This window comes from Ptychodera flava, chromosome 22, assembly GCF_041260155.1.
Source record: "Ptychodera flava strain L36383 chromosome 22, AS_Pfla_20210202, whole genome shotgun sequence".
In the NCBI taxonomy this organism is placed as follows: domain Eukaryota; kingdom Metazoa; phylum Hemichordata; class Enteropneusta; family Ptychoderidae; genus Ptychodera; species Ptychodera flava.
Window position 1 is genome coordinate 19,038,469 of NC_091949.1, and position 17,351 is coordinate 19,055,819.

A 17,351-nucleotide genomic window follows, 5' to 3' on the forward strand; every position below is an offset into this window, starting at 1 on the left:
AGTTGTTATACACTTTCAGAATTGTTGTAAACAGAACTCCTTAAGGAGTTGGAAGCACAGGCGTACTTTTAGATTAATATAATGTAACATTTATCTCGAAGGACTATTTTTATATACATATCTAGACATCCGCCCACACTGCGACTCATATGATAATTGAATGCAAGCAAAAGGCACACAGGGAATGACTGTAAACGTCAAAGGAATAAGAAATGTCTGTGTCTTGTGCCCGAGCTTTGATATCAATATTTATTACATATGAATCATACACTTGGGGCAGAACATCAGTTAGGTGATGTGTGACTGCTGTGTGTGATAACAGCCTTAAGTTGAAACATAGCTGAACTTTATGGTTTGAAAAACTACATTTCCCAGTTGAGCTGTCACTGCCAATAAATAGTGCAAATGTATTTGACATCTGACCCACACAGGTCTTGCTTATTTTTAAAATTACGGATGTGAATTTTTTTATACCTTTATATGAAGATATATGACACCATAAAGACAACTTCATAAATAGAATAATGACAAGGGGAAAAAATGCCATGTGCTTTCATTTGCTTAGCTTCTTCACTTTTCGGAAAACCATGTCATAGGTAAATAACGTCTTCATATTGGTTTTTGAAATTCCTTAAGACACACTTACCCTGCATCTTGAGCTTCATGTGCTCGTATTATTGAAAGGAGATTGTTTTGTTGCAAAAATTCACAGCATGCAGCATAACTGAAAAACAAAAAACACCCAATCACTAAGGTGCTAGATGTAACATGTTTTAACCGCCCCATGACCAATGATCTTTGGTCAAAGTAAATTCCTTGGTTTGGATTTGTGCTTGTTTAGGGTTTCAAAGTTTTTTGGAAAAACATGAACTTATCTAGTATAATTTTCCTTGGTTGGTGGTATTCAGTCACAATTTCAATTCACGACTTTTGCATTACAACAATATACTTCATACACAGTTATATTAAAAACACTGAACTGCGTGGTGGCGGAAAGCAGTGTCTCTTGAAGTATGTCATAACAGTGATGTGTATGTTGTATGAGGAAATTGTCAAAAACAGGTAAAATTTTGTGATAAATTTTTTTTCTGTAATTTTTCAACTTCTTATCCACCTACATTTCAGAACTATTAGTGGGTGCCAAACAAAGTTTAATAAAGAATATTGACCAGATTATGAAATCAAACAAATTTTCATCCTTTCTGAATGTAAAGGTTGTTATATATTACCATGTATCCTATATCTACTATCTAGTTTACTAAGTACATATTCCATTGGTTTCCCTGGTATGGTCTTCACTAATGTAACATTCACAGAATGTCAAACTTCACTGACGTTCATGTGTAAACACCATACTGAAAAGTGGAAACCTGAGATGGTAAATATGGCCTTTGTACGCAATTTGGAGATTCAAATTAATTTAAGAGATTTAAATTAAAGCTCACTTGATCTGTGTGGTAATAATTCTGAATATATTTGTCTTCACTGGTTTGGTATTCATTTTGCATCAGTACTCTACCGAATGAATATCTCAGATTAACATGACTCACCTATAAAAGTACGAACACCCTCTGACACTGTTGTGACTGAAATGTTCAGTGTTCTTTTCGTTTCCAAAGTCTTCCAGCGGGTCTGACCACAACAAGTCACACATCGGCCCAAAAGCAGGAGGCTCTTTGAATCTATCCAACTGCAATTACAGAATAGAGACAATATGCATGTATAATATTACTTGTCAAGTTTGTCAAAACAAAGAGACAAAATTATGGGAAACTGTTCAAAATTTGTAACAGCCATGCAAGGTGCCATTTTGATTTCACAAATTACAATCTACTCTATCTTTTTCCACAAATGACAACATTATCACCCTAGCTGAACTTGACACTTGGTCAACCATTCTGTCCTGCCTGCAAAGGTCACTAACCTTTGACCCCGGAACCTGACAGACTATTCAAGAAATCTCACTGAGACGGGGGTTCCAAATGTATCGGTATTTCTGCCAGCGGCGCTTCAATCAATGCATTGTTTATTTATGGAAATACCAGTACATGTATACTCTTGGAAGATGCAAAGTAGAACCAGAAGTCTTTCTAGCTTTTATATATGAATACAATATCCATTTTTCTCTAGCATGAATACAACTTCCACGCTACTTCATTTTACATTTCACTCTACACTAATACTTCAGCAGTTCTTATCTGTAGCCAGTAAGAACTGATATTTTAATGGCAATAAATGATGGTGACATTTGAGATGCAGAAATTATATCTTTCCTTCTGAAGGCAATTACTCTTTCAATGTTAAGTGGGGGTCCACCAGAATGACTAACAGGCTTCTCCTTTGCTAAATATTTACATACAATTTTGGCATCTTTCCAAAGGCTGCTGAAGTTAAGGGTACTTGCAAAATGCATCTACTCACAATCACGCTTTGAGTAATTGAGAATGCCAGTCCAAAAACACACTACATTTCGTATAATGAGGGTTTTGCTATGAAGATGGGATATAAAAGCATTTAAAGCTAGTGATGTGATAATCATATTTAGGGAATATACTTCTTGGGTAGACAGCGCATATACATTCTCCATTGATCATTTCTAGATACACATTCTGAAAGAAAACTGACAAACACACTTTGCAGAAACGAATATTCATCTGTCACTCTTCAAGCATTAGATACACTCTTGTGTAGAATGTTGCACCCATAATGGAATATACTGTATCTATAGCATACGTGATTACCGGTAATAGGAAAGTCAGCGGTTGATGGTAATACCGATGTGGAATATGTTCCACAGAAATCCATCTTTTGGAAGCAGGAAATGAAATTCACAGCTTTGGGATAATGGAACCTTACATTTTGTGACAATGTATTCAAAAGATTTCTCTTAACTTTAAATTATTTTGTCCTTGGAATGACATTCATTTTCAATTGAGATGTTTTCACTGTGTAAACATATCTGATTTTATAAATACCAAATTACACTGGCATTTGATAAGAGTCACATGTACACAGGAATCGATGACAATTTTCAGTTAGTTACCACTGATTCAATTTTGCTGTAATCAAGGATGATCCCAAAAGACCTGCTTCAGCAGCCTATCAAACAACCTTGAGCCTGTAATGTTTTTAATTAAGGAGACATTACAATGACAGAAATTTTATGTTTGTTATTACAACTAACAAGGTCAGGTTGATGTAAACTTCTTTATCACCAAACTCTGAACACTCCAGAATCTACTTGTGTCGCAATCTCCATCTAGAATCTACTAATGACATTGTAAATGATACATCAGCATATCCGTGTGCCTTCCAGGACGCATGGTATTTTACACAGGGCAGTGAGCCAATAACAGGATCTTTATTCACGTCCATAGATTCAATTGATGAGAAAATATTGGGGTGGATTATGGAATAATTAGAAGTATACTGGATTTCCAAAACCTTTTATGTGGTTTCCTTTGTACCTGTTGCAAAAATGCTATAAAGTATCGGCAGAATAGATTTGTAACTGTTTCAAAAATGCTAAAAATATCAACAGGACCGATCTGTGACAGTAACATACAATTACTGGAATAAATCTGTTCCTGTACTTCTGTTGCTAAAGCGGATTTGAAATTGAAACTGACATAAACTCTGAGTTTCTGTAGTAAACAAGTCTGAATTTTCATCACGATAAAGGAAATTTAATTCACCAAGGATGTATTTTACTGTTTGTTTCGATGAATTGCGGAACTGGGGCTTGCAAATAGTTCATCTTGAAAACATCTGTTGTAGGCATCAGATGCCTGGGAAATTCTTGGTATGACAGGCTGTTGATGGCGACAGCTGTTACCACCATACAGAGATGATTTAAACTGTGAACAGTATTTTGTTAAATTCATTACGCAGACAAAAACTGGAAAGATTTCTTTTGAGAGTGATTACTGTAAAAAAATCTAGTGCAAACAGGAAGATAAGAAACATATTATTTACTTGGTTCTTGTTCAAAACTGGGCTGTCAAACAAAGTTGTGTGCAAAAGAAGCCTGCCACCTACTGAACAGTCCATAGAGAATATGGCGCCAGCCACTTCAATATGAAGAGCTTCAAAAACATTTGTTGCAATAGCAACCCACATACCAAATGTTGACAAACTCATCATCTGAACACAGAGGTCCTGACGGGTTTCAGGTGGAATACACCTGGGGACAGATATTCGGATTCTCAAACTTTTACAATTCTTTTCTGATCTACCACTTGTTGGGGCTCATTTTAAGGCTCTTGGAGAAAGAAAAAATTCACTGTCTTAGTTTTTCGAAAATCAAAAATGTCACTTTTCCCCATAGCGTTAATACAAGGGATGGCAGCCATTTTGAAACATTATTATTGGTAAATGTCAGGTAATGTGTTTCTCTTGTACTTAAATTTGCATGGTCACCCATGATCTTCGTTCTTAATTTGGTATGGTTGAAAGTTTCATTGAGAAAAACTTGAGCAAAGTTCAGGTCTTTCACTATCGAGGCATACACTACCCTACAAGGCAGTATTTGTTTGAAGAGAGCAAACAACAACTGTGGCACTCATCTTCTTTTATGCTTGCTACTTTGATTTTCTAAAGACCAACAAACAATGTCTTGTGAAAACACACAAATGATTCATCCTAAGTCACTGCCTGGCAAATTACATAGCACAGATATTGATGACAAAACTTGACAGAGCGCTTTGAGAGGCATGTATGTATCAAAGCCAAAATGGGAAACTTTTCACAGTAACCGCCTGTCGAAACAACAGCTAAACAACAGCTAAATAATTGATGCATTCTGAAGCTGGGACCTGGTTAGTCTTTCGACTGGGACACAAAATGAATGATAACAACTAATTCATGTTCAATGGCCCATAAAGATAACTAATAAATGAATTCACATACATGTGCATGCCTTTTCTTTTCCAACCTGATGAAATATGAGTTGAGCTGTGGCTAGCATCTGAATGCAGATTATAAATTTCATGGGTAATGTACTGTGCAGTGTAAATAGGTCATCTCTGTTTTCTCACTTCTTGGTCATGGATGCTTCACTTAGCAGCTCAGGGTCAGAGGTCACAAGATTTTTTTTGACCGGGAAAGTCATTTCAGGTCTTCTTTGAGTATCAGCCAATCAACTATTACTTCCCTAATACCATTCTGTTCAACATCATGTCTTATACCCTTTGCTACCAGGTTATTGTTTTACTGTATGGTTTTCTATGAAGTTGTGTGTCCCTCTTTGCAGAGGAAAACAGGATACAGAAACTGTGCTGATAATGTGATATGCAGATTCACTGAAGTCCTGTAACTGTCCCTTTATTTCTTGCTCTGTGCTGCATAAAGTTAGTCAAACAGAGGTGATATTTCTGAGACAACCTTCGACGGTCACTGAAACTTCTGTATTGACAGCAAAGACCAGATTTGAGTTGATAGCATCCGAGTATCTCATAGACAGCTCTCTACACACACCCAATAGACCTTTCTACACATGTAATGTTGCATTACATGAGCTGTATAATTAATATATCGGCGTCAACAACTATCCCTACACCTTTAGTTGAGCTGCCAAAAACATACGAACAACCACATCTGTGAAATTTTATAGTGAAAGTGCACGTCGGATGAAAAATGAGGAAGCAAGTGATTGAAAATTGTGGTAAACTATTTTGAAAGTCTCATACCAAAGGCTGATAGATATAGAATTAGAAACAGTGTATGTATGTACGTATGTATTGCAACAGCCAAACTTGGATTTAACTGCATGGCTTGATTTGATGGCCAAAATGGAAACTAACGACGAAGAACTGCAACATTTTCGATAAATTTAGGAAGAATGTAAATATTGCACAAGCCCCAATGAAATTTAAACAATGGCTGCGTAAGTGTGCTGTCTACCTACGCTATCAGCTTTTAATCAGATAATTTGAAGCAGTAATCTTAACTGATGACTTCCATACACAAACTGATGGCAAACTGGTGAATTGAATCTTGGTGTTATCAACAGAACACACCTGCTCCTTACGCAAGTGTTCCCTCGGGCTCAGAAATGGATCTGTCCTGTACAGACCATTGCTGATCTCATTGCCTGGAAGATCAAGTCTTTATATTGACTATCTAAATATAGTGTTTGTTGTAATATTTCCAAAGGATCAAAATAAAATGTTAAGATACTTTACCACAATCAGCTGCACACAGACTAAGTTCACTCCAGTGAATTTCTTCAAATTAACCCTTTGAATGCTGTAATTTTTCCCACCGAAATTTAATTGCAACATTTTGCCAATATTTATGAACTTTTAGGAAATTTTTTGATAATTTTGGACAAACTGAACATCACATTTCACTGGCTGGAGTTTTTCATCAAAAATTTGGCAAAAACTTGAAAAAATTTGACGAGGATATGTTTTTAAAGCTGACCAAAATTGACTTTGGCGCTCAGAGAGTTAAAGAAAGCCATAAGATTGGGCTCTATTGGGAACCCTGCTGGCGGAGTCTTTTGCACTCATGCTCACGCGATGAGTCCTCATACACCAAACATTTCTATGAGAACAAAAATCAATTACGGTAATTGAAAACCAGAAATTTCAACCAGATATAGATACCGATGGATGGTTTTGATTCAAATTCCAATGCAATTGTTTGATCAGGGTATGGGAAAAACTCATGATGGTATCTTAGAGTAGAATGGGCCTGGAGGATTGTTTTTCAGATACTCATATTTTTACAATACTTTTCAAGTTCGCTGTTCATGTGTATTCATTTTGATGGTCATAGGTCAAATGCTGTTTTCGAGTTTTTCCCCCTTTTTAACGCTCATTACCTATATGTAGAAACATGTTGACTTTCCGAAAGTACCTTTGTTCTGTGATCACTAAACATCAATGAATTGTTCAGTGTACAAGTAACATACGATTACTAGTAATGTCTGCTCCAATACATAAATTCATAATTCTGACCCCTTATGATTTCACCATCAGACTTTAGAGTAACCCAGTATGCTTGATGGAAAACCTTTGTTGAGGTCTGCCCGTCTTTACTTTACGCTCTTTCAGAGACTTACCTTTTTAATATCGTCAAGCGTGTGGATTTCTGGCGACAATCCACCGTGGACACAAAGAAATTGTTGATTCATAAGTGCTGCTAGGGGCAAACAGTCAAATGCTTCCATGCAAGCATCGTAAACTCTTTCCGTATACTTGATTTTACCTGTGGAATAAAAGTAGACGGATAAATCAAATTTTCGCAACTTTTTTACAGGAAAGCTGGTTTCTCTTTAATTTGCCACATGAATGAAAATAAAGTATTTTCAAAGAAACAGAAATATGACCACAAGAGACTATCAAAATTAAGTACAGTACTGGTTTTCATGACAAGTTTCACAAACTTCAAGTTCTGTTGTGAAGGATTTTCAACTTAGATAATGACACTGGCATTTCCTTTGAAAAGATAATCATGAGATCAAATGTAGCGCCCATGACTAAATTCAATGAGACAAAATTCTTGCTACCTTATATAGCTTCCTCTTGTGCTAAAGGGGCAAATTACATGTTTCAATGCATTGTGGGTAAAATTCAACTTCTCTCCACAGCAAGAGTAAGACTCAGTGATCTAATAAATAATTCTTCTAACACTAGAATGATTTGCTGTCATGGCAAACAGATCTGTTTGTTTGTGAAATTAGCTATAAAACTGCATCTTTCAACTTTTGGGCATTTCTGGTATAAAATTCCTGTACAACCTAAATTTACTTTGGCTTCTGTAGTCATACATGTTTTACTTGCAGAAATCCCTATATTGGAAAATATGGTCGACCAAATTTAATTTTTATGACTCACTTATGTGGCAAAATCATATTTAAGGTACCAAGATTTATGTAAAACAGCAATGAGATCTGTGGTAACTGAATACAGCAAGGTGCAACCTGATGTTCTGTGTTCAATGCAATTAGATGCACCGTGTCCAATGAGGCTGATTCAGAGGTGAATGACCTCCACAAGAGAAATATGAAAATGATATCTAATAAAGACCTTCGCAGTAGAAATGAAAAGTATAATCCAAACATATAACGTGAGACCCATATATTTCAGAAATATACACAGCTTCACTGTGATGACTATACTGGTATACAGCATAGTACTATCATATTTTGCATGATGCACGGGAGTGTCATGCTAAGCTTGCATGTCAATACGTTGTTATTCTGGGATTCCGCTTACTTAATACTGTAGCAATGCAAGACGCAATGTATGGAGCACAAGGTTGTTCAACCATGATCATACCCAGTTTCATTCAAACACAGTTTCTTAACATCTCTTAAAATATGCAGTACACATTTTCTAAAATAAAATCCTATTTGATGACTTAAAGTGCTCTCTTTAGCACTCTGCAATTTTTTTATATACTTGCTAGATAATCCCCAAATGGGTATTGGCTATTATGAGCAGGGAATGCATTAGAACTTGAAATGTTTTGCGGCGGAGAAACCAGTGAAAAGTTCTGTGAAGAAAGTGCCACCACCGGCAGATAAAAATGCAATCCATTATCGTGAATTATTAATGGTAGAATGTAAATTTGTTTATTTTTCATAAAATGGAAACTGTACTGAGTGCTACACACTGAGATTATGGAAACCTTTGACCCTCATAATTGAAATTGGCAATATCACTGCTTTATAAAATGCCATCTGCATGATTCAAAATAATGGTTCTCCATCACATTTTTAAGGCTTTTGGTGAGCCAACGCTTTAAGGCTATAAAATGTAAACCCTTTGAAAGCCTTAATTTTTTTTAATCTTCATCAAGGAAAAACATTTTGAGAAAATTGTAGTGTTTCTAGCGCTGAGGTTGGGCCTTTTCAATCAGTAATGGGAAAGTAGATGCTAATACACTGTACAGGGAAGCTGTTCATGGCAAGCATCTTTATCAACAATGCTATCTTTGTGACATTTACATCAGGCCATTTGTTTCCCTTGAAATGTCAAAGAAAATGAAAAATGAATTTTGGAGTCAGATCGGGGAAACAGACGGCATCAAGCAAACACAGATCAAAGCATGGCTTATTATCAGAGCTGAACTGTGCATCATCAGAAATATTGAAAGAAAAAAAAGAAAATTTGTCTTTCTTTACAATTCGACAGAGGGCTCTTCAACCGAAAGAAACCTGTGATCAGGGGAGGTTTTTAGAACAAGATGTGCAGTTGTATAACAAAAGTTTCTTTGTTAATACTGTATTTAAATGTTTAAAATCACCTTTTCAAATTTGCATATTGAAGCTTTGCAGCAGCTGTACACAATCAATCAATCAAATTGATAATAAAAAATATACTTATTAACCCATTAATCCCTGATTCCCTGTAAACAGATCCACATTCACAATTGATAACAACTGATCTGGGTCAAACCATGGTGGTGCAAGGGTTTTGAAAGATTGGAAGAAATGACTTGAAATATTTGCAATCATTCAAATTTCTAATTCAGATACTACAGTGAATAAATAAACGGCACAATTTTGAAATGGTGAAATTTGATGAAAACCAATGAAACTTTACAGATTACTCTTATTCTAACAAAACGTTTTTTACATGGATATTGAACGACATTTTACACGAGCAAAAAAACAACACACAAACTTGAAATCAATGCTGTAATTGTACTGGAACAATCTCACTGAAAATCATCCACACCACATTGGAACATGGCACAGTGGCAGATATCTTTTCCCCCGGTCAAAGTAAATGTACTTTTCTTGAATGAAAGATCGTGATCCTCACGAACAGCAGGAAGTTGCCAATTTGAATGGAGTACGAGATGACGATGACGGAAGTTCACCTCCAATTTACTGTGAAGTTGTAAATGTGTAAAGCCCCCTCCATCTTACAGGAAATTGCACATTCAACTGCGTCAACTCTTGATAATTACAATTGGTGTTATAATTACAATTCTGATTTGGAAAAGGGGAAGGCATGGATTTTACAGAACCGTACTTGTCTGGGAGGATTATTAGCAGGACGTTTTGTTTGACTACCATCATGAAGCAGTTGTGCTAATTCGTGGGGATATGTCACATGACCAAATTTCAGAGAAAAGCTCTTTTTGTGAACATTTGAAAAAAAATATTTCACCTTCTCAATTTTGCTTTACAGAGGAGTGCAAGGAGAATGACTGCACTCATAGACAATTGGTGTTTGGTTCAGTGTCCACACAAGTGAATTATGCACTGAAATCTTAGGTAATATTTATATTACATCACTTTACTTGTAATCACAGGACTTGGGTCAAACAAAGCTTTCCAAAATTTTCCCTCACATAAGGCATTTTCCTTCAGTGCACAGTCTGTTACAAAATATCTCAAATTTCAGAATAACTACAGCATAATGTGTACTTACATTCTTGTTTAAAAGTGAAGTACTCTGTTAGATGCCGACATTCATGGTTACCTCGAAGCATGTAGAATGAGCTAGGATAAAGAATTTTCAATGCCCATAGATACAGTACACACTGAAAGAGAATAAAATTTGATACGTTGAGGGTAGGAGTTAGTCTAATATCCACCACACTATGTGTGACATAACTGTGTATAAAAACTTGCTTGATGTTGTAACACAGGCAGAGAGTTTACCCAGGTAATAGTGGTGGGGAGGGCATTCAGGATGTTTTCTGAACTTAGTTTTTGACTGTGTGAGATCAAAAAAAAGTTTAATGGGACATTATTTGTATCTTTTGACCTCATATTGTTGCAAACAAGCAGTTGATAATGTTATTTGACTTACTGAAAGATGTCTAAAAAACGGTCGACCATAGACAACTTCCATCCCGTTCGCGTTACACCGTATAGAAAAACCTTGGGTCTGAGGTCTATGGAGGGTACTGTTAACCTCAGAGGCAGGTTGACCTGCGATCAGACCACACTGCTAACTGCTATCTAGGCCGCTGTAAGCATCCGCGTATAAAAAAAATAAACCACACGAAGTGTCGAAAGCACAGTATTGCAGTTTCGGGATTCCCTATTACCGATCCTGTTTGCAGTTACATTTTGACGTTCAGTTTTTCATGGAGATCTTGACGGCCAATTCTGCTCTTAGATTCACCATTCTTTGCTGCTACAAAGCACACTTTAGAATGGGCATTTCAAATGCCTACCAGCACAGGCGCTAGAGTCAATGCAGGCGAACCGCTAGCCGTCATTTGATTTTTAGTGTATCAGTGACGGCTAGCGGTTCGCCTGCATTGACTCTAGAGCCTGTGCCTACCAGTACCAGCTGACGACGACAAGGCCTATAATTGCGGATGTTTTTCATCTCGTTTGTTCATCCATATGCATATGTAGACTTGCCCAAAGCCTTTGGGCATAGAAATGTGAAAACAGAGTAAAATAAAGAGATATTTAACTTCAGTAGACAGTCACGTTATTGTCGAGGTGATCGCGAAATTGAGCAATGTACTTTGGCGACTGACACGTACATTATGTACGGTACATTGTTGGGTGAAAGCTAACTCTGCGTGGCAGGGCTGTGCCAAACCGCTGGCAGCACCTCGGTTGCGGCGTGCAGTTTCTCCACCAAAAACAACCCATTTTTAATCCCAAACTTGCATTGAGTTTCGCTTTCAAGAACACCCACCTCGCCTGGGTACACGATTAGCCCTGCGTACAGGTCTGTGTGTTACCGGCGTTATACGGCGTGGAGGCCGTACGCAGGGCTTTAGGTACACGATGTGCTCAGCTGCGCTTCTTACGGTAAAGCCCACTTTTGGGAGTGGGTCGGAGGCACAGAGGCCGTAAGCGAACGGGTCTAGGCAACTGTCATTGCGATGTACTCACTTTTGGTTCGAAATGCGATTCAACTGATACAAATAATTACATGATGCACAGAGAATAACAACATTCAAACAGATCTTGTGTGTCGAGAGGTGACTCCAGTCGCGAGCTGTATCAATGACAGTACTCGCCCGGCGCGGTGTCACAATGTCACCGATGCTACACACCGTGCAGTGTTCAGTCCGAGTGCGATGTTTCCAGGTTCAACAAGTGATCATGTCGTGTTTGTAAAACGAACCAACGTAATGGCAAAAAATGCCCTAAAAATCTTAAAAGTTGATGAAGATTTGCTAACGATCAAATGCACAGGAAATGCATTACTCTGTACCTGTTTCACTATCACCACAGCAATCTGACATCGTGATAGTTTTACCATTGACCCAATTGCGTCTATGGTTTTATTTGTTTCACAGTCCGTGTCATCGATACTAAAATCAAACTTACAAGCAAATGCCCTGCTTAGTTTCACTATTTGACAGTAGTTTGTGATACGTGCATTTGTTTATGCGCCGTGTGCTCCTCGATATCCGTTGTGCTGAAGTTAGTGTGTAGGTCACAGGCCTTTCGCGTTCCAGCTAGCTGTACTTTGATGGTTGACGTGTGCGTAGTAATATTGGTCATGTGCAGGGGTTCAACATGGCGGTTTGTTCAAATCGCGCGGACGCCCTTACCAACATTGAACCTTGCCGTAAAGAGCAAGAAGGTGGTTTTACATATCCTTGAAGCCGTCCATAGTCACAATTTAGGTCTCCCATTGATTTGACCGGGGATTTCAGTCATCGAAAAAATGAAAAAAAAAGTCAAAAGATACAAATAATGTTTAATGCTTCTATTTATCACAAATTTCTCTAAAGACAAGTTGGCATGAGTGAAGACCTAGTGGATACACATCGCTAGATACAAAAGTAAAGGTGTTTTCCTGAGATGCCTCTCTCATGCGATGTTCTCTGTCCTGAACCATGATGACTCCCTAGGCTACCGGTGATAAATGTGAAACTGTCTTGTGGCTACTAATACTGCAGCTGCACTAATTTCATGTTTACTAATGTGTTAATTTACTGTTATGTCACTGCATTGTGACAGAAATATTACAAAGAGATGTATACCACAAATGTGTCACATTGTAAGAGATACAGGTAACATTGCAAATATACAAAATGTACAATATTATGGAAGGCTGACAATGAATGCGAGTTTAATTATCAACAGAAGTAATTTCCACCGTTTTTTTTTAGTTCATCTACATGTATAAAGAATTGGTATCTTCTTCATGTATGGGGAAAGCCGATGGATTGTTCCAGAGTGACAAGACAGAGAGACGGATTGAGACCATCAGGACAGAATGAGGCACAGTGATGAATCATAAAACACCACACTGAAGACACATAAAAGCAGTTTTTAAGTCCTGACGATATCTATAGTTGTTGTACCTGGTCACTGATAAATCATTTCTGTTTCGTGGAAAATTCAGATATAGTCTGAGTATTTCACAATTTCCTTTGGTAAGTTCATGAATTCACCAGGTAGACTTTGTGGGAAATACAGTATGAATAAGGCAACACATATACTGCAAAGAGAGGTTACAAATGTGTCTTCGCTAAACTTGATATTGACAACATTTGTTGAACCCAACAAATTATTAAAAGCTTACCGAATTTAGACACACATTATAACAATTTTTATATATTTTAAATCACAGAATTTCATGATCTCATTTTGCAGAAATTCTTTCTACTAGTCAACTCTTCAAAATCTTTCTTGCCACAGAGCAAATCTATGTATATCATCAAAGAATGCAAGTTGTATACACTCTAAATAGGAATCACTCTTCGGATTTCTTTAAAGTACAAACACACTTGTCCCCTGATCTTAAAATTTGCCGAGTTTAAAAAAGTCAGAGAGAGCGCCCATTTCATTGTTTGTAATGTATCTAAGTAGGTGGAATTCTATCCTATCCGCGGAAAGGTAAATTATCTTAGTACACAGTGAAACCTTTGCCGTACTGGACAGCTTGGGAAAAAGCTGGCAAATGCCTTCATTCCTTGCAAGTGCTTAAATGTACATTTCCTTGAGGCATTGTGTTACATCTTGTTGCCATGGTATCCATGGCACAGCAAGGAAACAGTGCAAATACGCCAAGTGTTGCGGCATTGTCAAACAAGACCAGAATTAAATTTCTGCATTACTGCCTGTTTAGATGATCCGATAATTCTCCCCAGAATGGCGTTCATTCCCATCTAGGCAATTATCAATACCATCTAGCTGATTCGTTGCCATTTGCTCAGCATTGTTTGTGACTCAAGCAAAGCAATTAATTCTAACGAGGTCAGCGTTAATTACAATATGCTTTTATGACTAGATCATCAATTAAAATTGTACTATCATCAGAAAGTTGATGAAAATCAATTTCTTGTGGATGCAGTACTGTCTGGGTGTAGCTGATTAAGTTCAACTTGTTACATTTAATATTGTAGTGTTGTTTTTACTTTTTCATGCACGAAGTGAACAAATAAAGGGAATAAGAAAATTAAGAATTGTGTTAAATATTAGAAAATGTGTATGTGTGTGTGTGTGTGTATATGTATATATGAATGTATGTTTGTATATATATATATATATATATATATATATATATATATATATATATATATATATATATATATATATATATATATATATATATATTTATTACACCTCACTCATTCAGCGTGCACTACCATTGGTTAAACACGACTCACGTGACATGTAAAAGAACGTGATGATGCCCTCTGCGAACTTGATGATGCCCTCTGCATTTGATATTACATGGATGACGTCATTTTACTTACTGCGCATCCTTTCTGCGCAAAACAAATTGTCGTTCGCTTGTACTTGCTACTATCGCTGCGAAACGTCATGCAGAACTGTCACCGGCACAGTTAGAAGATATTTTGATGCAAGTAAACAGCAAAAGAACAAAAATAGCAACAAGAAATGCAATTTCTGTGTTCAGCTATGCAAGCAACAAATGTGGATACGCCACCGTGGAGATCGGCAAACTTTCAGCGGCAACCCTGGACTCGGCACTGACAAGTTACGCTGAGGTCCGGACTCAGAAAGGCGAACTGTACTCGAAGAAGTCTTTGTGTTTTTGTGTCTTTGCATGTTTGCTTGTTCGGTGTAATAAAAATAATAACACATGAGAGCTAGGGCAATATCACGATTTTTTGCCTGCCCTCGCGACCACCATCCCTTGGGCAGGCAATAAATCGTGATATTGCCCTCGCTCTCATGTGTTATTATTTAAATATATATATATATATATATATATATATATATATATATATATATATATATATATATATATATATATATATATATATATATATATATATATATATATATATATATATATATATAATATATATATATAATATATATATACACACACACACACACACACACACACACACACACACACACACACACACCACACACACACACACACACAAAATGTATACAATGTGCCCTCCCGGTTATCACCACAACGGCTTTATGGCAACCTCTGAACTTGGGCACAGAGAGTACGGTTATATATATATATATATATATATATATATATATATATATATATATATATATATATATATATATATATATATATATATATATATATATATATATATATATATATATATATATTTATATATATATATATATATATATATATATATATATATATATATATGGCAGGTTTTTGTCTATGGTAGTGAATCGGAAGATGTTCTTGGCCAAGACGTTTCACCCAGTCTTTGCTGGGCTGCTTCAGTAGGCCCTGTCCATTTCATTACTCGGCTGTCCTGTCATGTGATGTCACATGATCCAAATGGTCTATATATATATATATATATATATATATATATATATATATATATATATATATATATATATATATATATATATATATATATATATATATTATATATATATATATATATATTATATATATATATATATATATATATATATATATATATATATATATATGGATATGTGTGTATATATGTGTGAATATATATGTGTGTGTGTGTATGGGACTTGGCATCATTTTGAAACAAGACTTGGAGGACTGTTGGAAAGCGGGACAATGTACTTGAGTGACACACAGATGGGTGAAGATGCAGGAATGAGAAACAGAAGGCGAGATGGTGACAGCTGAAAACAAGGACAGAATGGCCGAGAAAATGGTCTGAGACACACATGAAAGTGATAAAGAGGTGAGAATAGAGAGGAGACAGACATTCCGAATAACACCAAAGTGTCAATGATTTTCAGTAAGTCATGTACACGTCACAAATTGATCACATGAATACACACACACAGAAACACAGACACAGACACAGACACACAAAGACACACACACATCCATATTTGCAAGGAAATGATCAAGAAATGGAATGTTTCAGGGATTTTAATGTTCAGGTTGCCCTTACCTCAATACTGAAATAACCTCTATCAACATAATCACCTAGGAAAAGGTAGCGGGTATTTGCCGGATTACCACCAACTTCAAATAATTTCATTAAATCGTAAAATTGGCCATGAATATCACCACACACTGTAATAGAGAGAAGTGAAAAAAACATGAGCAATCTCACACTGGAAAAAAATGTGATGTGGCTCTGTTTTCTCATGTGAGAAGTTAATCAAGCCAGCATTGTGTGTAAAAATATCCTCCCTATGTCTCTGATGGGCATTTAAGTAAATTTAGTAACATTTTGATGGTTAGGTGATCAATTCGGTCCATGGCTGGAGCTCATTACCAATAGATACAGCAGTAAGATGTGCGGATATTGAACTATTATTGCCATCCTGCTGTGAAAATGCCCTGAATTTTTTTAAATTTTTCACAAAGATGTATATCGCCATAAGAAATTGTTTGATGCTTGGTGAAATCTTTCCATTCCAGATTTTTTTTTATCATATCATGGCCTTTCAACATTATTACTGGTGTAATCAGAACAATGCCTTGGAAAAGGCTTGCCTATAATCTAGCCATATGCTTTTTCTCTTTTGTGCAGTAATTGATAATTCAGAGCTAGAAAACCTGTGGCAGATTCTTTACCATTTTACTGAGAAAAAATCAGTGTTAATGCTTTCCCCTATTTCTCTCAGTGCAGATCAAACCATTCCATTGACAACAATAGGAATGACCTATATTCTGGCTGGGAGGGGGTCCAAGAGAAATAATTTACATATACTATTACAAAACACCAACATATTTAAGTGAGATCTTTTGACTATGTGGGTTGAAGCAAAAAATCTGCAAAATTCAATTTTGTCCATAATTGTGATTTTTCTAGAGCCCTAAGTCTATAAAAAGACCAATTTCCAGCTATTGATAGCACAAAGGCTTGTAATATCCTTTACATCAAGAAAGAATTAACAAAGTGCTATTTTAGGTTACACACAGCTGTAAAATCTGCCTGAAAGGTTTTTCACAGAAGGTTGTAGGTCACTTAACCTGTGCTGCGTGGTGACTTTCACCTGT

General features: G+C 36.4%; 1 protein-coding gene across 6 annotated transcripts in view; it reads right to left on the minus strand.

Annotated features, from left to right (window-relative positions):
• Nucleotides 1-17,351, minus strand: part of LOC139122886 (protein phosphatase 3 catalytic subunit alpha-like) — a 47,999-nt gene that overhangs the window by 12,662 nt on the left and 17,986 nt on the right. For all 6 annotated transcript variants that reach the window (XM_070688728.1, XM_070688723.1, XM_070688724.1 and 3 more), the window contains exons 3-7: nt 16,294-16,418; nt 10,392-10,503; nt 7,067-7,212; nt 1,551-1,690; nt 647-724 (exon numbers count right to left, since the gene is read on the minus strand). In XM_070688728.1, coding sequence (XP_070544829.1) covers nt 647-724; nt 1,551-1,690; nt 7,067-7,212; nt 10,392-10,503; nt 16,294-16,418 — 601 coding nt within the window. The remainder of the gene's footprint in view (nt 1-646; nt 725-1,550; nt 1,691-7,066; nt 7,213-10,391; nt 10,504-16,293; nt 16,419-17,351) is intronic.